We start from the raw sequence: 22,448 nt of genomic DNA, 5'->3' as shown, positions 1-22,448 counted from the left end.
TTTTTCATGTCTTACATGAGTGTGGGTGATGCCCCTTAAGAAGGGTAAGAAAAGGGATCAAACATACTTTCCTGCCCCTGCACCACCAACATCTGTCCAAAGCTACACAACAAAAAAGTGGTGGAATTAGCATTAAGCTCATCTGACTCCAAAACTTGTGTTCTTTCTCTTTTAAGTCCAAATGACATTAAAAGATGGAACAGGTTTTATAAATGTTGAGGGGATATTAAGACATGAAACTGGCTAGGCACATAGTAGCACATGCATATGATCCCAGCAACTCTGGAGGCTGAGGCAGGAAGTGCACAAGTTCCAGTCCAGCCTGAACAACTTAGTGATACCCAGTCTCAAAAATAGAAAGGACTTGGAATGTAGCTCAATGGTAGAATGCTCCTGGGTTTTAAAATAAATAAATAAATAAAGGACATGAAAGCTGATTGGTGGTGAGAATGAGGAAAGAAGTCCTAGATATCTTACTCTAAATTTTTGAGCCAGGGGGATTGAAAAGATAATGATGGCCTAAACCAAAAAGCAAGAGCATGGCTGAGTGTAATTTCAGACAATCAATACATTTTTATTAAGAACCTATTAGGAGTAAACTGCTAGACAATGCGTATAAATGAAAAAAATCACTGTCAAAGAACTTGCAGTCTAGCCAGGCCCAGTGGTACACTACTGTAATACCAGCTACTTGAGAGGCTGAGGGAGGAGGATGGTAAGTTCAAGGCCAGCCTGGGCAACTTGGCAAGACCCTGTCCAAAAAAAAAAAAAAAAAAAAAGAACTTGTGCTCAAGGGAGACAAACAATACACAAGTAACAACTTGGAGTGCCAGCTGAGCATAGTGGCACATACCCAGCGACTCAAGGCTGAGGCAGGAGGATCAAAAGTTCAAGGCCAGCCTTTGCAACTTCTTTACCCCATCTAAAGATTTAAGAAAGGAAGGATGGGGGGTGTTTGCTGGGGATATGGCTCCATGGTTAAGTGCCCTGGTTTCAATTTCTCATTACCAAAAATAATAACAATAATAAAATAATGGAAATGCATCTGCTTAGAGTAGTAAAGTAAGTGCCCAAAGAAATCCTACTGAGTTTGAGATGGTCAGCATGACACTCAGGTGGAAGTTTCCAGCAAGCAGGTCTAGCGCTCAAAAGTTTGGGCTAGAGGGATAGGTTTGGGCATCATTCTCTTCCAGTAGAGGTTGAACCTTTAAGGACAGGATCCTCAGGAGAGAGGGTGCAGTGGCCAAAGAGCCAAGAGGGTGATCAAGGAAGAGGAACCAAAAGAGGAGGGGAGTAGGAGAGCAACCCCAAAAGTAGGGCAAGGGAGATGCGCAAACAGAGACTGAGCAGCTATATCTGGGGCCTCAAGGTCTGGTAGGTAAGAGTTGAAAAGGTCTTTTGAGTTCAGGAACTAGATGATTACCAATTTTGAGAAAACAATTTCCATTTAGTAGAGAGGCAGAAATCATTATACGGTAAGGAATGAGTGGGAGGTGAGACCAAGGAGGCAGGGAGCATGAGGAGCAGATACAGAAGACAGCTAAGAATCATCTCTTAGTTCTACCCACAAATTTAACAGATGAGGAAAATTTTACCAGTTCCTGAAAAAAGCAGTTAGTCAAGGGGTCTTGAGACATCATACAGAAAGGGAAGGTGAGAGATGGAGTGGACATTTGAAGGAAAAAGAGTCCAGGGAGGGGTTTTTATATCTGTTTTCAAGAAAAAAATTGAATATGTTTATAAAAGGAAAAGAAAACACATGAAGAGAGAAAGGTACAGAAAATATAAGAAATGTGAGAAGAGGAAGTGGGATAAGGAGTATAGATAAACTGGGTGCAGTGGCACACTCCTGTAATCCCAGAGATTTGGGGGTTGAGGCAGGAGGATCCAAAGTTCAAGACCAGCTTCATCAATTTAGCAAGGCCCTAGGCAACCTAACAAGATGCTGTCTCAAAATGAAAAATAAAAAGCGTTGGGAATGCAGCCCCTTATGGTAACACAATTCTCCTGGAATTCTTGGCAGCCAAGAAGAAAGACCCATAAATGAGAACTTTGGGTTTACTCAAGTTTTTCAAGGCCTTTTTGGTAGAATAGCAGGTAGGTAAGAAATTCTAAACCACCAGTGAGAGTGCAGTTAGAACTACTGACCCTGAAATATGTGTTGAACAAAATCAACAAGGAAGAAGAGAAGCTGGAGGTCTGGATGAGAATGAAGAATGAATTTGATGGAGTGGGTGGAGGGATGGGAAAAGTGAGCAGTTGTGATGAGAAGAATTTGGAGTTCAAGGTTCTGAAAGGTAGATCATCTGAGTGATGTTGAGGTTGGCAGTGCAACCCTTTTCAGGGATGGTTAAAGTGAAGCAGAAAAACAAATGGTAAAGCTGTCATAGTTGAGGAAGTTGAACAACTGGGTGGCTAGAGCATACAATTCACTGGATTTGTGTGTTGGGAAGGTTGTTTGATTTTATATTATTTTTTGATTTGTGTGTGGTTTCACATATTTTTAGTTATAGATGGACACAATATTTTTTTAATATTTATTTTTTAGTTGGACACAATACTTTATGTTATTTACTTTTATGTGGTATTGAGGATAGAACCCAAGGCCTCGCACGTGCTAGGCAAGCGCTCTACTGAGCCACAACCCCAGCCCCAATATTTTTATTTATTTTTATGTGGTACTGAGGATGAAACCTAGGGCCTCACGTGTGCAAGGCAAGTGCTCTACCACTGAGCTACAACCTCAGCCCGATTTGTGTGGTTTTGAAGTCACTGAAGACTGTGGTAGAAGATGAGAGAAAAACTGAGCTAGATGGAAAAGTTAAAAGAACAGTAAAGATGTTGATGGAGAAGATGGTGCTGTGACAACAGGAAGAGCGTGGCAAATGTAAAGGCATGGGCTTCAAGAGAGGAGGACAAGGTAGCAAAAGCATAAGCAGAGGAGAGATCAGAGGACACAGACCTGTCTCCTCTGCCCCACTTCTCCTAGTTCTGGGGTCAGAGAAAGAGCAGTTTTTGCCAAAGAGCAGTCGCATCATTAGGGGAAAACCAGGTTTCACAGCGCTCAAAGGGAGATACTTTCAAAATTGCAATAAAGGAGTTAGGGTTATGTAGCTCAGTAGTAGAAAGCTTGCTAGTATGGGCAAAGTCCTGGGTTCAAGCCTCAGTAGCACACATACACACAACAAGAAAGAAAGAAAGGGCTGGGATTGTGGCTCAGTGGTAGAGTGCTCCCCTAGCATGGGCAGGACCCGAGTTCGATCCTCAGCACCATATAAAAAATAAAGGCATTGGGTTGTGTCCATCTATACCAAAAAAAAAAAAAAATTTTTAAAGAAAGGGGATTTGAATCGGAATAATGGTACATACCTATAATCCCAGCAATTTGGGAGGCTGAGGCAGGAGGATTACAAATTTGAGGCCAGCCTGGACAACATAATAATGAGACTCTCAGTAATTTAGTGAGACCTGTATAAAAATGGGAAAAAAAAAAGACTGGGGATGTAGCTCAATGGAAGAGTGCCAACCAACTCAGTGGTAGTTCAATCCCCAGTTGAAAAAAAAAGAGTATTTTAATAAATAAGGTATTCCATAGAATATTGTGAAGTAGATCAGTAGGGAACTGAATCCACAGAGGTTCAGAAGATAATCTGGAGGTTTTACACATGTAAGCAGGAGATTGCTTCTTCTGGAATTAATTATGGAAGATACATTGCATTTATTGAGTAGGACATATATATCTTAACAGAGTCTTAGGGAGACGTGTAATATGGTATCTCTTCCAGTTGCCCACATATTCTGATCTATGTGACAACATTCTATGAAATCTATTCAAATATGTAAGTTAAGGTTTCTCTCCCAGTTTTGTGGCTTTAAATGTTGTCTTCATGCATTTAAAAACTCCCAGTTTTCCCTCTCTAGTTCTGACCTTGCCCCTGAAATCTGGACTCATGTATCCAGCTGCCACTTACAATTCTAAAAGGCTTTCACTTAGTAGATTGAAAATAGAGCTTTTGGTTCTCCCACCCCCTTAGAATTCTGCTGCCACCATCTTTTCTTCAACATGGCTGCAACTGCCTCCTAACTGGTATCCTCATTTTTTGCTCTCTGGCCTAAACACAGGAGCCACAGTGAACTTTTAAAACATAAACCCAATCCCCTCCCTGCCTGCTCTCTGTTGCAGCCTCACTGTTCTTCAATACCTCCAGCTTGATCCTTCTTCCCCACCTTTGCCTCAGCTGTTTGCTTCATGTGGAATGCTTTGCTGTCAAACTTTCATTTAGGACTAGGGATTTATGTGGCTCAATGGTAGATCTCTTGCCTAGCATGTACGAAGCTGTAGATTCCATCCCCAGCCCCAAAAACAAATAAATAAAAATAAAATAAGGAGAAGGAGCCTTGAACTCTTGGTTTTTTGGTTTTGTTTTGTTTGTTTGTTTGTTTGTTTGTTTGTTATTTTGGGGTGTTTTGGATTTTTTTGTTGGTACTGGGGATTGAACCCAGGGGCATTGAGCTACATCACCAACTTTTTTTTTTTTACTACTTATTTTGAGACAGGGTCTTACTGAGATGCCAAGGCTGGCCTTGTCAAAGTGATTCTCCTGCCTCAGCCTCCTGAGTTACTGAGATTACAGTTGTGTGCCCCATGCCCAGAGCTGACTACTGTATCTAAAGGTAGTTCCCTGCTACTTTCCACATTATCCTGTCTTATAATCTTACAGCACTACTTACTGATTTCTTCTTCCTTATTTGTTTTTGTTTTTGTTTTGTGTTTGTGCAGTGCTAGGAATGAAACCCAGGACCTCATGCATGAGAGTCAAGCATTGTTATTTCTGAGCCACAAGGCCAGCCCTCTAATGCAGTCTTCTATTGATGGGTTTTTGGTTTGTTTCTAGTTTTAGCTGATGGGGAAAACATTGATATGAACATTTTGTACATGAGCCAGTTTTCACGGAGCTTGTTAAGTAACAGATTTTTTAGAAAACCCAAGTTTCAGAAGAGGATTTTATTCATTTTTTGTAAGATCAAGATAATACCAGCTGGCCACCTCAGATATTATCATTACTGTCATTGCTGGTATGATTCATCTGGAGGGTTGTAGCAAGGCTGGGGCTAGTGGGAATGAAAGCTAAAAGTTCTCCTGCTCTTCACTGGGCACATTGTTGTTCTCAGGCACAACATTCAGGAGTTGTTTTGGGGTTTTGTTGTGGTGGTGTTCTATTTTGAGGGGGAGTTGGTACGGGGAATGGAACCCAGGGGTACTTAACCACTGAGCCACATCTACAGCCCCCTTAATTTTTTATTTTGAAACGGAGATTCACTAAGTCTCTTGGGGCCTCACTAAAGTATGGAAGCTGGCCTCGAACTTGCAATCCTCTTGCCTCAGCTTCCCCAGTTGCTGGGATGACAGGCATGCACCACCATGCCTCACTTGTTCCTTTAATATTAAAATCCCTTGTGTCACTGTTGGTTTCCCTCTTAGCCCGTGTTCCTTTCCTTTTCTTTTGTTCCTCTTTCCCTGGAGGTCTTTTTTTTTCCTTCCTGTTATTTCCCTCTCTAATAGCATGAGCTAATGGGCCCACAGACTCCAGCCAAAAAAAAACATATTGAAGTACAAAACAGTATTGCAATTAACACTAAGAAAGATAGAAATTTAGGCCAGAGAGGAAGACTGGGACATCCAGAGACAGCAAGAAGAAGACAAGGAGAATGAAAAGACATGAGACAGAGAGGAAGGAAGGGCAAGAACTAGGCTGAGACTCTGTGTCACGGGAGTTTGCAATGTACTGAAGGATGCTCCTTGAGACATGCCAATCTTAGTTTCAATCTCAGTTTCAGAGGTTGTATGAAATTCAGTTTCTTTCTTGGGGAAGCCAACAGTTGGTTTGGGGCTTTCCCTGGGTGGGAGGCTGATGACTGGAGTCTTGTGCCCAAACTCAGGGAAATACAGCCTTTATAGTGGTCTCTGTGGAGTACCAGTGAAATCACTGGGCCTCCAAATGAGGCTGAAATGACATTAACCTTCCACTTAAACTTAGCCTCAAAATCTAGTTTGGGTTTAATTCCAATTTCAACCTCAACCCAACTCAATCACAACTCAAACTTAACCCCAAAGATAACCCTAACCTCAAATCCAAACACATCCCAATCAATAAAACTCCAAATAAAATTTGTCTTCTAAAGCAACCCAACCTTGTTTCCAGGGTTACTCTTGAAACTTACTTATCCCCATTCCTAACCTCAAACTTAAATCTGACTCTAAATCTAAGTTCCATCTGAGCCACAAACCTAAAGTTGAACTTTGTCCAATTTACTTTATTATTTATCCTTCTTCATTTAATAGGTATTTATTGAGTGCCTACTATGTGCTGGTCCTTGACCTAGGCAAATAGTGGCAAAAAGTGAGACAAGGTACTGGGACTCCTGGAGCTTATGTTCCAGTGAGGCAAAGAAGAAAAAAAAAGAAACTGACCAAGGTGTGGTGGCGCATGCCTTTAATCCAGGCCACTTGGAAGACTGAGGCAGAAGGATCACAAGTTCAAAGCCAGTCTTAGCAACTTAGTGAGGCCCTGAGCAAATTAGGGAGACCCTGTCTCAAAATAAAAAATGAAAAACGGGCTGGGGATGTGGCTTACTGGTTGAGTGCTCCTGGGTTCAATCCCCAGTACCAAAAAAAAAGAAGAAGAAGAAGAAGAAAAAAAAAAAAGAAACTGAAAGGCTGGGCTATGGCTCAGTGGTAGAGACTTGCCTAACATGTGTGAGACCCTGGGTTCTATCCCCAGCACCACATACAAACACACACACACACACACACACACACACACACAATGTATTAGAGTATATTTATATATTAGAATATTGTATCACAATAACAACAAAAAGAAAACCTCTGATATATGCTACCACATGAATGAATCTCACAAATAAAATGTGGAGTGGAAGAAGCCAAACACAAATGAATAAGTTCTGTATGATTTCATTTATATGCAACTGAAAGCAGAAAGAACTAGTCTATGGTGTTAGAGGTCAGAGAGTGATTGTCTTTAGAGAATATGCACTGGGAGAAGCCATAAGGGAACCTCCTGGGAAAATGGAACTGGGTAGTGACTACATGGCCATATACTGATGGAAACATTCATTAGCTGCACACTTCAGAGGGGAGCACCTCATTGTATACTGTTAAACATTAAGAAAAGAAAAACAGCTGGTGGTATGGTTCAATTGTAGAGCATGGTACTTAGTATGATTGGGCTCAAAAATCCTTAGTACTAAAAAATAAATTAATAAGTGGAAAACAATCCTGGATTATTTTAATTTTTTATTTAATTTTAATTTTTTGTAGTGCTTGGGAATCAAACCTAGGGCCTCACACTTGCTAGGCAAGTATGCTACCACTGAGCTACAGTGCCAGCTCCTTAAAACAGTGTATTGATACCACAAATGCAAGTTCCAGACAAATCCCTTAGCCATTCCCACCTGACCCTAGGTTGTTACCATAAGCCTAGCCAATGTGGAATTCTGAAGCTCCCCCTATAGAGAACTTTGGAAGTTGTTGGCCAAATTGAGTCAAATGTGTGTGCTTATTTGGAGTTATATAAATCTAATCCGTGTGGCCACAAGATGGATGGCATCTTTCAAGAATGGGTCGAGACTTCATTATATATGAGTGCCTAGCATCATCTCTGGGTAATGGGACAAAAAATTAAAATTAAATTAAAAACCTCATCTTGGGCTGGGGATGTGGCTCAAGTGGTAAACGCGCTCGCCTGGAATGAGCGGGGCGCTGGGTTCGATCCTCAGTACCACATAAAAATAAATAAAGATGTTATGTCCACCGAAAAAATAAATATTAAAAAGAATACTCTCTCTCTCTCTCTCTCTCTCTCTCTCTCTCTCTCTCTCTCTCTCTCTCTCTCAAAAACAAAACAAAACAAAAAACCACCTCATCTTCCAAACCAGGACAGTTTGGAGTGTGTAAGGGGGCTCCACTAATATTTTCACTAGGACAAGAGTACACATGAGGATGTTCCAGGCAGGGGTTATATAATAGAACTTCTTGATATGACACCTGCCAGAAGACTGGAAAGTATACATCCTGGGACAAGTGTGACTTGAGTCATTTGGGACAAGGACAGTGGGGGGCACTGGGGATAAGAGGAGGAAATGGGCAGAAAGAAGCCTGTAATTTGCGGAGGGTGCAGAGGTGTCATAAATGATAGCTCTTCAGGGAACCAGGCCCCCAGCATACACCCCAGTGGCTCCCCCTTCTTCTCCCCGAATTGCCTTTCTCTGGAACTCCTAGGTCTGACCTTGCTCCTGGGCAGTCCTGGCCCCCAGTTCCCCTGACCACACTCCCTTTCCCAGAACTCAGTTGCCTGAGCCCCCAGCCTGCGGTTCTCTTATAGGCCTCAGCCTTTCCTGCCTTCGACTGAAACAGCAGCATCTTCTAAGCCCTGGGGGCTTCCCCAGGCCCCAGCCCCGGCCTAGAACCCGCCCGCTGGCTGCCACGCTGCCACTGCCGCTTCCTCTATAAAGGGACCCAAGCGTCCTGGCCCAGGGGCCCTGCACACCAGGTAGGACTCTCCTGCTCCATCTCCTTGGGCTGCCCCTCTGCCTGGGTCCTGAGCCCTGGCTCCTCCTGCACCTCCCACCTGGATCTCCAGCCTGTCTGGGCCTGGGCCTTGGTTGGGGTGGGTTTTCTTTTGGTTTGTTCCGGGTTTCTATCTCTCCATCTGTCATTCTCTTTCTCTCTGACCTGTCACTCATTCTGTTTCTGCAGCAATCTCCTTTTGTTCCTTTCCTGTCTCTCTTTGTTTTTATGTCTCCCTCTGCTCACCTTGGGATTTCCCTGCCTGTGTCTTGTTCCCTTCTCTGTCTGTCATCCTCTCTCAGGGTGGTTGTCTTTGCAGGGCAGGCAGGCAGGAGGTCTGTCTTCCTCTGTGTGCCCCGCCCCATTCACTCTCTCTCTCCCTGCAGATTCTCCCCATGACACCACCTGGACGTCTATACCTCCCAAGGGTGCGTGGCACCCGCCTCCTCTTCCTGCTTCTGGGGCTGCTACTTGCGCTGCCACCTAGGGCCAAGGTGAGGCAGTAGGAAAATTGGGGCTGCAGGGGTGGCTCAGCCCAGCTTGGATCCCTAGAGCCCTCTCAATTCTGTTCTCCCCTAGGGACTCCCTGGTGTTGGCCTCCTGCCCTCAGCTGCCCGGGCTGCTCAGCAGCACCCCCAGAAGCATTTTGCTCATGGCACCCTCAAACCTGCGGCTCACCTTGTTGGTAAAGTTCCACCCAACCTCCCAGACATGCAGCCCCCCGCTTCCCTCCTACCCCCATCTAGGGACCCAAGTAGCACCCCATCTTTCCCTGCAGCTTCCCCTACAACTAAAGACAGAGCCTACTCCTCCTTCTTCCCAGTCATCCCCTATAAACTCAATTGTTTAGTACTTGCTTCCTCAGGGTGGAGACCTCTAATGTAGATCCTTGACCCTTCCTCCCCCACCTCCTGTGGCTCTTCCTAGGAGACCCTAGCATGCAGAACTCTCTACGCTGGAGAGCCAACACGGACCGTGCCTTCCTCCGCCATGGCTTCTCTTTGAGCAACAATTCCCTCCTGGTCCCCACCAGTGGCCTCTACTTCGTCTACTCCCAGGTGGTTTTCTCCGGGGAAGGCTGCTCCTCCAAGGCCATCTCCACCCCTCTCTACCTCGCCCATGAGGTTCAGCTCTTCTCCTCCCAGTACCCCTTCCATGTGCCTCTCCTCAGCGCCCAGAAGTCTGTGTGCCCAGGGCCACAAGGACCTTGGGTGCGCTCAGTATACCAGGGGGCTGTGTTCCTGCTCACCCAAGGAGACCAGTTGTCCACCCATACAGATGGTATCTCCCACCTGCTCTTCAGTCCCAGCAGCGTCTTCTTTGGGGCTTTTGCTCTGTAGGACTTGGAAAGATCCAGAGAGAAAAGAAATTGGTTTCAAATCCTTCTCTCCATTTTGCCTTCGTTCTGACCATTTCAAGGGTCACCACCACCTCTCCTGTGCCCGTTCCAACCATCGCCTCGTGTCTTCCCGACTCAAGTCACTTGAAGCTTTCAAAGAAGAAATTCCAGGCACTCCAGGGACCACAGTTCCCTGAAGCACCCTGGATATTCTACTGAAGATTTCAAGCCTGCCTAGAAATTCCCAACACAGAGCTCTTCTTCTGTCCCAATGGTCTAGGTGGGGCCTTGACCTGGACATGGAAGAGGAGTAGACACATGGGGCAGCCTGGGTGGATGACTAGAGGCAGGGAAGGGGGACTATTTATGAAGGGGAAAATTAAGTTATTTATTTATGGAGGATAGAGATAGGGGAACAATAGGAAGGCATTAGAAGAGAGAGTTGAACAGGCCCCAGAGATGGAGAGAGAGAAGGCATCGGCTCAGAGCTCACCTAGAGAGAAAAGTAGGACTAAGGGACCGAGGGGCTCTAGGAGGAAGCGAAAGGCTCTAAAAGCCAGCCACTGCCTGACTAGATACCCACAAGGAGCCATCTGCTCCCTCGATAAAGCCAAATAAACCTCTTTTTTCTCTGAAATGCTGTCTGCTTATGTCTGTCTGTCTGAAGTGGGGACAATTTCTTAGATCTCTCTAGGGAATGAAGGGAGAGACAGAGGTCTCAGAGGGGTCAGGGGCTATTGGCAGGACAAGGAGATAAAGGGGCCCAGGAGCTCCAGGGATTTGTAGCCTGTTCACAGGGGCCAGGCAGCCTGATTGCTGCAGGGGAATTGAGGGAGAAACTGGAAAGAAAAATGGTGGTGATGCGGGGAGGACAAGGTCCTTAGGGGTGGTATTCAGAGGGTGTCTGGGAGCTATGGCCACATGTAGGGATTCTTAGGAACAGGGGTCACTGATGGCCTCTGGGGAGAAGTTACAATTCCAAAGGGTGAGAGAATGTCCAGATCTAGGGAGGTGGAATAAGGGGATTCTCTGGAAGACATGGCCATGCATGGGCCCTAAAGAGTGGGAGAGCCTCCAGAACTAAGAGGTATGAAATATAGTGGACATCTGAAGAGACATGGCCAACATCAGAGCTCTGAAGTCTTCAATAAAAAAAAAAAATTCAGGGGTTTCAAAGTCCTTTGGAAGCAAGACTGAAACCAGTAGTTTGAATTCCAGATAAGAATGAAAGAAGAAGGCCTGGGGTTCGTGAATGAAAGGAGAAGAAGGCCCTCGTGGGTTTTGTGAATTCCCAAGTCAGAGTTCACTCCTTCTGGGGCTGTCCCAGGCTTGTCCCTGCTACCCCTCCCAACCCCTTCCAGAAGCCAATGTGTGCCCCCAATCTCAAACTATTCTGGCCTCTCCCCCCACCCCAATTCCTTCCCACTCTGAAGCTCCAATTCATGTCTTCCTTCTCAGGAGTCCTGTCTAGAAATCAGAGGGGAGCCTGGTGCAGTGGTGCATGCCTATAATCCCAGTGACTCAGGAAACTCAGGCAGGAGGATAATGAGTTCAAAGCCAGCCTCAGCAACTTAGGGAGGCACTAAGCAACTCAGCAAGACCTTGTCTCTAAATAAAATATAAAAAGGGCTGGGGACGTGACTCAGTGGTTAAGCAACCCTTGGTTCAATCCTCAGTACCAAAAAGAAAAAAAAAAAAAAAGAAATCAGAGGGGAAAGACCGCAGCAGACCTGGCCCTCCAAAAAATAGAGACAACAGACATTAAGGGTCAGGAGGAACTGGTCCAGCTTCCAGGGGGTCTGTTTCTCTCTCTCTCTCTCTCTCTCTCTCTCTCTCTCTCTCTCTCTCTCTCTCACACACACACACACACACACACACACACACACACACACACACATACACACACACACACACACACACACACACTTTGTTAACTGGCCCAAGAAGGTTGCCACAGTATCCGGGTGGGGAGGATGAGGAGTATCCTTGATGCCTGGGTATCCCCAACTTTCCAAACCCCCACCCCCATGATGGAGAAGAAACCGAGACAGAATGTATAGGGCCCACTACCGCTTCCTCTAGATGAGCTCATGGGTTTCTCCACCAAGGAAGTTTTCCGCTGGTTGAACGAGAGTCTTTCCCCGCCCTCCTCTTGCCCCAAGGGCTATAAAGGCAGCTGTTTGCACACCCAGCCAGCAAAAGCTCCCTGAGCGAGGACACCAGGGGACCAGCCAGGAGGGAGAGAAGCAACTCCAAACTCCCCTGAAAATAATCCCAGAGAGGCAACCAGACAGGCAGGTTCTCTCCCTCTCACACACACACTGCTCCACATCCAGGGCTCCACATTTTCCTCTGGAAAGGACACGATGAGCACTGAAAGCATGATCCGGGACGTGGAGCTGGCCGAGGAGGCACTCCCCAAGAAGGCATGGGGGCCCCAGGGCTCCAGACGGTGCCTGTGCCTCAGCCTCTTCTCCTTCCTGCTTGTGGCAGGAGCCACTACGCTCTTCTGCCTGCTGCACTTTGGAGTGATCGGCCCCCAGAGGGAAGAGGTGAGTGCCTCCCCAAACTTCACTTCCATCCAGACAGAAAAAGGGGAGAAAGAGAACAAGAGAGAGGTGGGAAGAAAGGAGTGCTGATAGGGAGGGCTAGAGAAGATAGGGTAGCAGAAAGAGATGTGGAAAGACACAAGAAACATGCTAATCAAATACTTGTTCAATGAATAAATGAATGAATGAATGAATGAATGAATGAATGAGCAGGCAGATATACATATATAAAGAGTTCCGGAGAAAGATGTGGAGCATGAGCAGAGATGGGAGAAAAGAAAGTTATATGAGTAAGGTGATGAGACAGAATGAGATGTGGATGATGTGAAAGATAAGGAGAGAACTGAGGGAAAGAGATATAAGAAGAGAGTTGAAGGAAAGTGAAATAAGGAGAGGCAAAAATTTGGCCCACAAAAGGCACTGTTGGATGTATGTAAGGATAAATGAATGAATGGAAAGACGAAACCAGATGTTTGTTGCAGAGAGCTCAAGCTGAATAAGCAGCCAGCTGATTCTCCTCTGGGTTGATTCCTCGAGTACTAAATCTTTTCCTTCTCCCACAGTTCCTGAATAACCTCCCTCTCGGCCCCCAGGCCCAGATGCTCACACTCAGTAAGTATCTCCCAAACTTCTTTCCTAATTCTGGTGGAGGGAGGAGTGTTAATCCTGAGATGGAAACAGTGGGGGAAATTTAGAGTTTTGGGTTTTGGGGAGAAGGAATGGAGGTCAAAGTAGGCAGGGATTTTCAAAGAAGTTTGGGGGGCTCAACTTTTTCTTTTCTTTCTTCCTCAGGATCATCTTCTCAAAACATGAATGACAAGCCTGTAGCCCACGTTGTAGGTAAGAACTCTGAGCATGTGTCTTGGGGATGAAGGAGCACATAATACATGGAGGCATAGGACTGGTGGGTTGAAAGTAGAAGACCCTGGAGACAGTGTGTGAAGGAGGGTGGAGGAACAGAAAGGCCTTGTGATGGATACTCAGAAACTCAGGGCCAGAAGAGATGTGAAAACAGAGGGGACAGTAACCGGAAGTTGGGGTGAGCAGAACTTGAGGGCCAGGATGTGAAGTAAACTCACAGGGTCATACTGACTCACCTCTCCCTCCCTCTAGCAAAAAATGAAGACAAGGAGCAGCTGGTGTGGCTAAGTCGTCGTGCCAATGCCCTCCTGGCCAATGGCATGGAGCTGATAGACAACCAGCTGGTGGTGCCTGCAAACGGGCTATACCTCGTCTACTCCCAGGTCCTCTTCAAGGGCCAAGGCTGCCCCTCCTACGTGCTCCTCACCCACACTGTCAGCCGATTTGCTGTCTCTTATCAGGACAAGGTCAACCTCCTCTCTGCCATCAAGAGCCCCTGCCCAAAGGAGAGCCTGGAGGGGGCTGAGTTCAAGCCCTGGTATGAACCCATCTATCTGGGAGGGGTCTTTGAGCTGCAGAAGGGTGATCGACTCAGTGCTGAGGTCAACCTGCCCAGCTATCTCGACTTTGCTGAGTCCGGGCAGGTCTACTTTGGGGTCATCGCTCTGTGAGGGAGATGGATGTCCATCCACCTCCTCTCCTTCACCTACCACAATCCCTCGGCCCCTGCCTCCTTGTCCTTTTTTGGCTGAGAAAGGGAATTAGGGTCAGACCCCAATCTTAGAACTTTCAACACCACTCAGAAAACTTGGATGAAGGGATGTGTGACCTGGATGATGGGGCACTCTAGCAAGAATTCAAACCAAGACTACCAGAAACCACTGGGGCCCTCAGGTTTTGATCCCTGAATTCAACCTGGGACATCTGAAATGTGGGGATCAGGAAGCTTTTGGTTCAGCACACTCTTTAAGAAGACTTCACCTCGAACACTTCACAAGAGTGGACCTCAGGCCTTCCTCTCTTCAGATGCTTCCAGACTCCTAAGATATGGAGCCTATCCCTTCCCACAGGTCCAGCCCCCTCTATTTATGGTTGCACTTATGATTATTTATTACTTATTTATTATTTATTTATTTACTGATGAATGTATTTATTTAGAAGGTCAGGGTGTCCTGGGGGCCCAACGTTGGAGCTGCCTTGGGCCAGACATGTTTTCTGTGAAAACGGAACTGAACTATAGGCTGTTCCCACCTGGCCTCCTGGCCTCTTTGCCTCCTTTTGCTTATGTTTTAAACAAAATATTTATCTAATCCAGATGTTTTAATAATACTGATTTGGTGACCTACTGTTGCTACATCGCTGAACCTCTGCTCCCTAGGGGAGCTGTGTCTGTAATCGCAGTGGCGAGAAATAGAAATAAAGATTGCTTAGAAAAGAAACATGATCTCTCTCGGAGTCAATTTTGCATCTGTCTCTCCCTGGGGGTAGGAGCCCACTCTCTGAAGTCTTCTCTCTGCAGAGCTTAAGATGCGTGGACACGGGCTGGGGATGTGGCTCAGCACCACATACAAACAAAGATGTTGTGTCCGCCGAAAACTAAAAAATAAATATTTAAAAATGATTCCCTCTCTCTCTCTTAAAAAAATAAAATTAAAAAAAAAGATGCCTGGACACAGACAGACCCCAGTACTTAGATTCTTGGGGTCCAGGAGATACTATGTAACAAAGCCCAGCTGAATAGCCTCCCTCCTCCAGGAAACTGGAGCTTGAACCTAATTACCTGTCCCTCAGGGCATGGGAATTTCCCACTCTGGGAATTCCAAGTACTTGCTGGGAAAATCCTGCTACTCTTTCCGGCTGTTGTGGCCTGAGAGAGCTGGGGAGGAGCCACATTCTCAGGTACCTGAATCACAGCCAAGGGACTTCCAAAGATTCAGGTGTCTGGGCTCCAAATCACTCCATCCCAACCACCTTCCCCCAAACCCTGTGCTAACTGTGCAACCTAAACCAGTCAACCTCACCTGCCACTGCCTGAAGGGCACATGAAAAAAAAAGGCCCAACTTCCATCAGACCCAGCTCAGTACTTGGCATGATAGCCACTCAATAAATGCTGCCTTACTTCCTTTATCCATTCATTCTTCAGTGGGTAAAATTGGAAAAGCCAACTAAAATTAAAAATCAAAGACTAAAAGCAAGGGATATAGCTCAGTGATAGAGTGCATGCTTAGCAGGTGCAAAGCCCTGAATTAAACCCCCAGCACCAAACAACAACAACAAAAAGGCTGGAGCAATGCCCATGCCTATAATCTCAGCGACTCAGGAGGCTGAGACAAGAGGATTTCGAGTTCAAAGCCAGCCTCAGCAACAAAGAGTCACTAAGCAGCTCAGTGAGACCCTGTCTCTAAATAAAATACAACATAGGGATGAGGATGTGACTCAGTGGTAGAGTGCCTCTGAGTTCAATCCCCAGTATACCCCCACACCACCACCAAAAGGTATAAGATGTTGGTGAAGGACCCATTTGCCAGCTTTGGTCTCATTGATCTTTTTAGTGAATGATGAGGGGTCAGGCACGAAGGGAGTGAATTGGAAAGAGAAAAGAACCTCTGTTAAAGAAAAAAAAATTACTCAATGGAATATGCAAGTCCTGGGTTCCATCCTCAACACAATACACACTCACATACACACACACACACACACACATTCACATTACTCAATGGTACTTGGTAAAGCATGGTAGGAAAGACTATTCAGAGCTGGGTGTGGTGGGTCATACCTGTAATCCTGATTTAGGAGGATGAGGCAGGAGAATTGCAAGTTCAAGACCAGCCTCAGCAACTTATCAAGGCCCTGAGCTACTTAGTAAGGCCCTAAGCTACTTAGTGATACCATGTCTCAAAAATAAATAAGTAAATAAATAAACAAATTGTGAAGAGGATGTAGCTCAATGGTAAAGCACCCCTGGGTTCAATTTCCAGTATCAGGCTCCAAAAGGAGGAGGAGAAGGAGGAGGTGGTGGCAACTATTCAGGACCATGGTGATACCCTGCAATGAAATCTTGGAGTGAGGAAGAGAGACTGGGCTAAACTCCAAATACAGCATGGGCAAGAGGGAATTGATAGCCAAGGAGCAGGGTGAGGGTCAGTGGATGGAAAATAACTAAAAGGAAATACAAATCAGGGATGGGGAATTCTGGTTAAGCAGATCTGACAGGATATTTGCTGAGACAGGCCAGGGTAATTAGACATCACTTGGGAATATAGAAGATAAGGAACTTGACCAGATATTGAGAGTGATCAGACATGGAAGAAGGTGGTAGGTTCGTGCTAAACCAACTTAGCAGCGTTTGTGGCTAAAACTGGATTTTATGAGGAAGTATACAAATAGGCAAAGTAGAAGATTCAGAAACCTGACTAAAGTTTGGCCAAGCAAAATATACTTATCACCCTCAAACCCCACAGGAAGGCTCTTCTGAACATGGAGTTACAGTAGAGGTAATAGAGGCAGAATAGAGGCTGAATAGGAAACAGAGCCTCATAGAGTGGCCTCCACTAGGCTCAGAAGTTGGGTTTTCCTTCAGTCCAGATGCGTAGCCAGGCGGTGGAAAACCAATAAGTGATGTTCTGCGGGGGTGGGGTGACCCACTGGGGTGACCTAGATAGGGCTTTGAGTCCCCCTCTGCCTCCTCCAGGCTGCGGCTGAAAGTCGGTCATAGTGTGGGGAGACTGCTGTTACTCACCCCAAAGGTACCCATACTTGTCTATTTGGGGGAAGGAGGACCCGAAGTGTGAACAAAGGTTGAATACTTTCCATCCCACCCAACACAGGATCTTCATCAGTTTCCTCCTCCACCCCTCCTCCCTAGGCTCTCCCTGTTGGGCTGGGGCACCACAGGCTCTCCTCCTCCCAAACAACCTCCATTCCTTCCTGTAGCCTCCTGCTTTCACACCCGGGAGCCTGATTACTGCTCCATGTAGAAGAATAGGTTGGGGACTAAAGGGACCTTTAGTCAGCCAGAGGGGAGAGCTGCTGGAGCCCTCGATGCTTCCCCCCTCAGCCATACTAGGGGTTCCCTCTTGCCGCTGGGTCGTTCTGAGTGGTGCTTGCTTTCCCCTGTAATGACTACTCTCAGAGTGGGAAGGGACCCCAGGGAAAAGAGAATAGTGAGAGCCTGGTGGGGATTAAACATGCCCTGAGAACCAGGATGCTTGGCGATGCTTCAGGTTTAAAGAGGCCCTTCCTTATACCCTCCAACTGGACTCGTGCTGGGGTCTGGCCTTCAGAGGTAGGGTGAGTGGGAAGGGCAGGCCACACAGAGTGGGAGCAAAGGCCACACACAGTGTTATGAATGGTTTTGAGCAACGAGAAAGACACAAAAACAATTAACCAACACATTGCACCACTATGAATTAAGACGCATTGGCATCTCTTCCGTACTGACGGCACTAAAGCTTTACATTCTTTATTTTCATCGGGTTCAAAATCAGTTTCTAAACAGTTTCCTATATTTTTCTTACTGCCCTGGGATCCCGGGCGTCTGGGTCCCCAATCCCTGGGTCGATTCATACATTCGCACTATGCAGACATTTTCCTAGGGACGCAGAGGGCACCAACCCTACCATCACGGCCCCAAAGAAGGTCTTCCCTCTCCTATAGTCCACCATATCGGGGTGACTGATGTTGACGTACACCCTCTCGCCCCTCCGGAGCTGCACCAGGCCGCCGAACCCCACGCTCGTGTACCAGAGGGGTCTGTACTGTGGCCTCCCGGCACGGTCCAATACTGGAGTCACGGTTTCGGCGCCCTCCAGCAGCAGCTCGGGAGCGCCCCGACCGTAGGCGCCACCAGCCCGATACAACGAGCTGCGCAGCGTGACGGAGCGATCGTGAGGGCCCCCGCCGGAAGGCGGCGCCCGACCCCGGTAGCCGACGTTACAGTAGAGGTAATAGAGGCCGTCCTGCGGGAGGGCCAGCCCCTCGGCGCCAGAGAACTGCGTCCCGCTCCTTAGAAACGCTTCTTCTTTCTTCGCCTCCCAGCTTAGCCCCTGTCCCTTCATCCACGCGCCTGCAGAAAGACGGGTGGATGGATTCTCGGGTGGGTGGATTCTCCGGGAACTGGTGCTGAGAGCACCGCTTCAGGACCGGACTTCAGGGAGGGTAGGCAGGAGGGGGCGGGGCGCGACTCCTGGAGGGGCGGGGGCAGCGAGGCTATGTTTGGAATGAATCCAAGCTGGGGCCTGAGGGCACCGGGTTGTGGGGTGCGGAGGGCTGTGGTAAGATCTAGGCTGAGTTTTGTCTGCTCCGGGAAGCAGCAAGAATGGGGAATTAGTGGAAGGATGGGCACTTTAGGGGCAAGAGGTGGTGGAAGGGGTGGGAAATCCAGCACTGGAATCGCAGAATGGAGGGACTCCACAAAAATTGGCACTCTTGGACTATTTGAATGCATATTCAGGTCGACCACAGCCTTACCAATAAGGTGGGCAGCCGGGAGCCTGGAACTGAGATCTGTTTCTGGCTTCTCTTCCTGCAGCTGCTGAAACCCTGGAACTGGTGTAGAGGCCACAATTGGGGGCAGGGTGGCCACCCATGGATGCTTCCCATGAGAGGACAGGGCGCCAGGGCGCAGGAATGGATTCTTGGAGGAAGAGGGTATCTGGGAATGCAGACGGGAAGGGAGTCCATTGCTCTTACTCTGTCCTTGCTGGGCTTGTGCTCCCAGGCCTGCGGACTCCATTACCTGGTTGGGTAAGGTAACCATGTCCAGAGTTCAGATTCATCTGATGCCAACTGCACCCCTCCAACCATGGACCCAAACCCCAGGCTGGGTTTCCAGCACCATCCCCAATACACATCTCCCTGGAAGGGAGAGCAAGCAAGACATATGTATTTGGGCAGAGAGATGTGTCTGTGTGTGTCTTGGGAAGAGGTGAGGAGAGAAATAGACAACCAGGAAGGGACTTGGAACATCAAGACAGTAGCGGTACAGGAACATGGAAACATTCAGCAAAAAGACAGACATAACATTTCCACCAGAGACAGCCAGTCAGTTGAGCCAGGTATGCAAAAGACCCCAGTAATAGCCAGAGGTCAATGAGCATCATCAGCAAGATGCAGCCCTTTAAGGTCTGTTGCAGCCACTCACCAGTCCTCCCTGCTCCTGGGGCACCAAGGCCAGCACAGCCAGGACAGTGATAGGCACTGCCAGCAGCAGGGTCACCAGCGAAGTGGCTCCTGCCACAGCCAGCAGGAGGCAGCCCGTTCCCTGGGGCCTCCCACCCCGGCCCTGCAGCCCCAGTGCTCCCATCCAGACTCTGAACCAGGACCAGAACAGGGGGGCTTTCATACCTCAGGGGTGGGGCCACCCCCTCCCTATAGACCCACACACCTGGCTGGGACTTTCCGCACACCCCTGCTCCCCTCACCCAGCTTCCTGTTTACCCAGAGCTTGGGTGGGGCAGCTGGATGCCTGGGTTCTCTGAACTGGGGAAGGAGTTGGGGTAGAGAGACAGTCTCAAAGTAGAGCTGGAGGGGCTTTTCACTCTGGCTCACAGGGAAATTGAGGCCCAGAGAGAAAAGGAAGATTGCAGAAAGTCAGATAGCAAGACTGTAATGACAATACAGAACTCTCTCCAATGTCTTTTGCATTCTCCTATACCTCAGAGATGGGTGCTAGAAGAGCGCTGCAAACCCTTTCCTGAAGTAAAGGGCTGGAGTAGGAGGACAAGAACTGGGGTCTTGAGGGATGCATGTCTGATTTCCTGAAATAAACCTATATACACACATGGGCTGACCTCTTCATTCCCTTGCTCACTCCTATCCTCCTAGCAGTAGGTGGGAAAGGCAAAGTTAAGCCAGTTCACAGCAATGGCAGTTGAAGCAGGCCTCAGCCTCACCAATGACTGCTGACTTGCTGAAGAGAGATAGGAATACAGTATTACCTCCCTTGCTATAAAGATCAAGGACCAGAGAATGATGAGGCACACTCCCACCTTAGAGAGCTTTAGTCTAGAATGAGCTCCATCTATTAGTACATGCTTACTAAATATGCATGAATAGATGAATGAAAGGAAAAATGAATGAATAAGCAAAACAAAATAGGAAGGACCAGATGAATGGAAGAAGCAGGCAGTGGGAAAGAGTTGAGGGAAAAAAGATCAGGTCCGAGGAAGTTTCAGATGGCCCCAGATCATCTCTACTTCTTAATGACATCTCTCTGTGTTAGGATAATAACAATAATAATAGTAGTAGTAGGACTGGGGATATAGCTCAGTTAATAGAGTCCTTGCTTCCCATGCACAAGGCCCTGGGTTTGATTCCCCAGCACCACACACACAAAAAATAACAGTAGTAGTAATAATAATAATAATAATAATATAGCTAATACACAAATAACATTGAGCACGTGTGAGACACCAATCTACATACTTTATTTATAATAATTATTTCAATCTTGATAAAAACCTAAGTAGAAACTGAGGCACAGAGAGGTTAGCTAAGAAACTTATGGACAGTCTGGGCTTGTAGCTCATTGGGAGAATACTTGCCCAGCATGTGTGAGGCCCTAAGTTAGATTCCCCCCCCAAAAAATTTGTGCATTTCAAATTTGTGCATTTTACTATATGTAAATTTTGTCTTCCTCAGGCAAATAAAAAAGAAATGGAGAAATATACTCAACTTGAGTCAGTGATCAGCACACTATGGGGTTTAGAGGTGACATGTCCTAACATTTGCAACTTCAAAAGATACAAGACACAAGATAAATGTGTGATAAAGAAAATACAGGCCAGGGCTGGGATTGTGGCTCAGCGGTAGAGCGCTCCCCTAGCACAGGTGGGACCCAGGTTCGATCCTCAGCATCATATAAAAATAAAGGCATTGTGTTGTGTCCATCTACACCTAAAAAATAAGTATTAAAAAAAAATACAGGCCAGATGCAATGGCACACATCGGTAATCCCAGTGATTCAGGAAGCTGAGGCAGAAGGATCCCAAGTTCAAAGCCAACTTCAGCAATTTGGCAAGACACTATCTCAAAATAAAAATATAAAAATGGCTAGGGATGTGACTCTGTTTTTAAGTGCCCCTGGTTTTAATCCCTATTACCAAAAATAATGAAAGAAAATATAGAAAACTCTTAACTGTAGAATCTGGGTGGTAAGGATATATTTGCTGTGTAATTCTTTCAAATTTTCTCTTCATTTGAACTTTAAAAAAATATATAAAATAAACAAACATACCTGAATATTGTCCTAATGTTCTGCAGGGGGAACATTAAGGATGGTGTGGTGGTAAGAAGTAGCAGAAAGTTCCTGAATTTTTATTTATTTTTTTGTGGTACTGGAGATTGAACCTAAGGTCTTATACATGCTTACATCCCACCCCTTTTTACTTCATTTTGAGACAGTCTTTTTTTTTTTTTTTTTTTTCTGGCAGTACTGGGGATTTAACCCAGGGGTGCTTTACCACTGAGCTACACCCCTAGTTGTTTTTTGTTTTTTTTCTTTTTTTGAGATAAGATCTTGCTAAGTTACTGGGGCTGGCCTTAAACTTGTGATCCTGCTGCCTTAGCCTCCTGAGTGGCTGGGGTTACAGGCATGCACCATGTCCAATTACAAAGTTCCTGAATTTGGAAAACAAAATGCAAATACATATAAACACAGGCACCAGATCTCTTCCTCACCTCTTGCCTTCACTTAAGCTTCATAGTCTTTACCTTTCCCAAAGGCCAGGAGTACAATCCTCCATCATCCTTCATCCTCTCCATCACAGTATCATGAAGGGTCCTTTGCCCAGGTCTCTAACCAGAGGGCCTTGGATCACTGCCCTTAGTTCTGTGCTCAGCACCAGAATGTTGCTTCCTGCAGGAAGTCTTCCTGGATACCCCCACCTCCTATGCCAACAACTTGTCAACTTTTTGTCCTTCATCTATTAGCAGTATGGGTACCTCTGATTGTCCTGCTTATTAATCAACCAGTCAAGCACCCTGCTGGATTCTTGGCTGTAGATATAGAAGACCAGGTGTCACCCTAAAGTCATCAGAGTTCTGTCCAATGTAAAAGCCAGGCTGTGTGTGTTCTCATGCATAAACCGAGATCATGAGCTCTCAGCA

At 46.6% G+C, this 22,448-nt stretch overlaps 4 protein-coding genes across 7 annotated transcripts in view; 2 read left to right on the top strand and 2 right to left on the bottom strand.

Moving 5' to 3' along the window:
* The window catches only part of Atp6v1g2 (ATPase H+ transporting V1 subunit G2), a 64,596-nt gene that overhangs the window by 16,125 nt on the left and 26,023 nt on the right, over positions 1–22,448 (bottom strand). The window lies entirely within an intron of this gene.
* Lta (lymphotoxin alpha) lies at positions 8,428–10,500 on the top strand. The gene is made up of 4 exons (XM_026415450.2): positions 8,428–8,573; positions 8,977–9,084; positions 9,170–9,275; positions 9,518–10,500. Exons 2-4 carry the CDS (start codon positions 8,986–8,988, stop codon positions 9,928–9,930), a joined length of 618 nt encoding a protein of 205 aa, XP_026271235.1. The 5' UTR covers positions 8,428–8,573; positions 8,977–8,985; the 3' UTR covers positions 9,931–10,500.
* Tnf (tumor necrosis factor) lies at positions 12,296–14,010 on the top strand. 3 transcript variants are annotated; one of them, XM_026415448.2, is made up of 5 exons: positions 12,296–12,481; positions 12,757–12,759; positions 13,042–13,090; positions 13,271–13,318; positions 13,592–14,010. In XM_026415448.2, exons 1-5 carry the CDS (start codon positions 12,296–12,298, stop codon positions 14,008–14,010), a joined length of 705 nt encoding a protein of 234 aa, XP_026271233.1. The 3 variants fall into 3 exon arrangements, with proteins under 3 accessions (XP_026271233.1, XP_026271232.1, XP_026271234.1); XM_026415447.2 differs by lacking the exon at positions 12,757–12,759; XM_026415449.2 differs by lacking the exon at positions 13,271–13,318.
* Positions 17,819–19,644, bottom strand: Ltb (lymphotoxin beta). Of its 2 annotated transcripts, none has more exons than XM_026415446.2 (3): positions 19,483–19,644; positions 18,810–19,077; positions 17,819–18,405 (listed from the first exon to the last, which is right to left on the bottom strand). In XM_026415446.2, the coding sequence occupies exons 1-3, from the start codon at positions 19,642–19,644 to the stop codon at positions 17,903–17,905; spliced, it is 933 nt and encodes a 310-aa protein (XP_026271231.2). In that variant the 3' UTR covers positions 17,819–17,902. The 2 variants fall into 2 exon arrangements, with proteins under 2 accessions (XP_026271231.2, XP_026271230.2); XM_026415445.2 differs by having other exon boundaries at positions 18,810–18,993.

The sequence above is a fragment of the Urocitellus parryii genome, chromosome 8 (genome assembly GCF_045843805.1).
Source record: "Urocitellus parryii isolate mUroPar1 chromosome 8, mUroPar1.hap1, whole genome shotgun sequence".
NCBI classification, from domain to species: domain Eukaryota; kingdom Metazoa; phylum Chordata; class Mammalia; order Rodentia; family Sciuridae; genus Urocitellus; species Urocitellus parryii.
This window is presented reverse-complemented; position numbering and strand designations above follow the sequence as displayed.

What these genes read in the sequence shown, in the direction of transcription:
- Lta (XM_026415450.2), top strand. Translation starts at nt 8,986, where the DNA reads ATGACACCACCTGGACGTCTATACCTCCCAAGGGTGCGTGGCACCCGC. An exon ending in CGCTGCCACCTAGGGCCAAG is followed by an intron (nt 9,085 to 9,169) that starts GTGAGGCAGTAG and finishes GTTCTCCCCTAG; the next exon opens with GGACTCCCTGGTGTTGGCCT. An exon ending in ACCTGCGGCTCACCTTGTTG is followed by an intron (nt 9,276 to 9,517) that starts GTAAAGTTCCAC and finishes GGCTCTTCCTAG; the next exon opens with GAGACCCTAGCATGCAGAAC.
- Tnf (XM_026415448.2), top strand. Translation starts at nt 12,296, where the DNA reads ATGAGCACTGAAAGCATGATCCGGGACGTGGAGCTGGCCGAGGAGGCA. An exon ending in GGCCCAGATGCTCACACTCA is followed by an intron (nt 13,091 to 13,270) that starts GTAAGTATCTCC and finishes TTTCTTCCTCAG; the next exon opens with GATCATCTTCTCAAAACATG. An exon ending in GCCTGTAGCCCACGTTGTAG is followed by an intron (nt 13,319 to 13,591) that starts GTAAGAACTCTG and finishes CCCTCCCTCTAG; the next exon opens with CAAAAAATGAAGACAAGGAG.
- Ltb (XM_026415446.2), bottom strand. Translation starts at nt 19,644, where the DNA reads ATGGGAGCACTGGGGCTGCAGGGCCGGGGTGGGAGGCCCCAGGGAACG. An exon ending in CCCAGGAGCAGGGAGGACTG is followed by an intron (nt 19,078 to 19,482) that starts GTGAGTGGCTGC and finishes TTACCCAACCAG; the next exon opens with GTAATGGAGTCCGCAGGCCT. An exon ending in CCCGGCTGCCCACCTTATTG is followed by an intron (nt 18,406 to 18,809) that starts GTAAGGCTGTGG and finishes GTCTTTCTGCAG; the next exon opens with GCGCGTGGATGAAGGGACAG.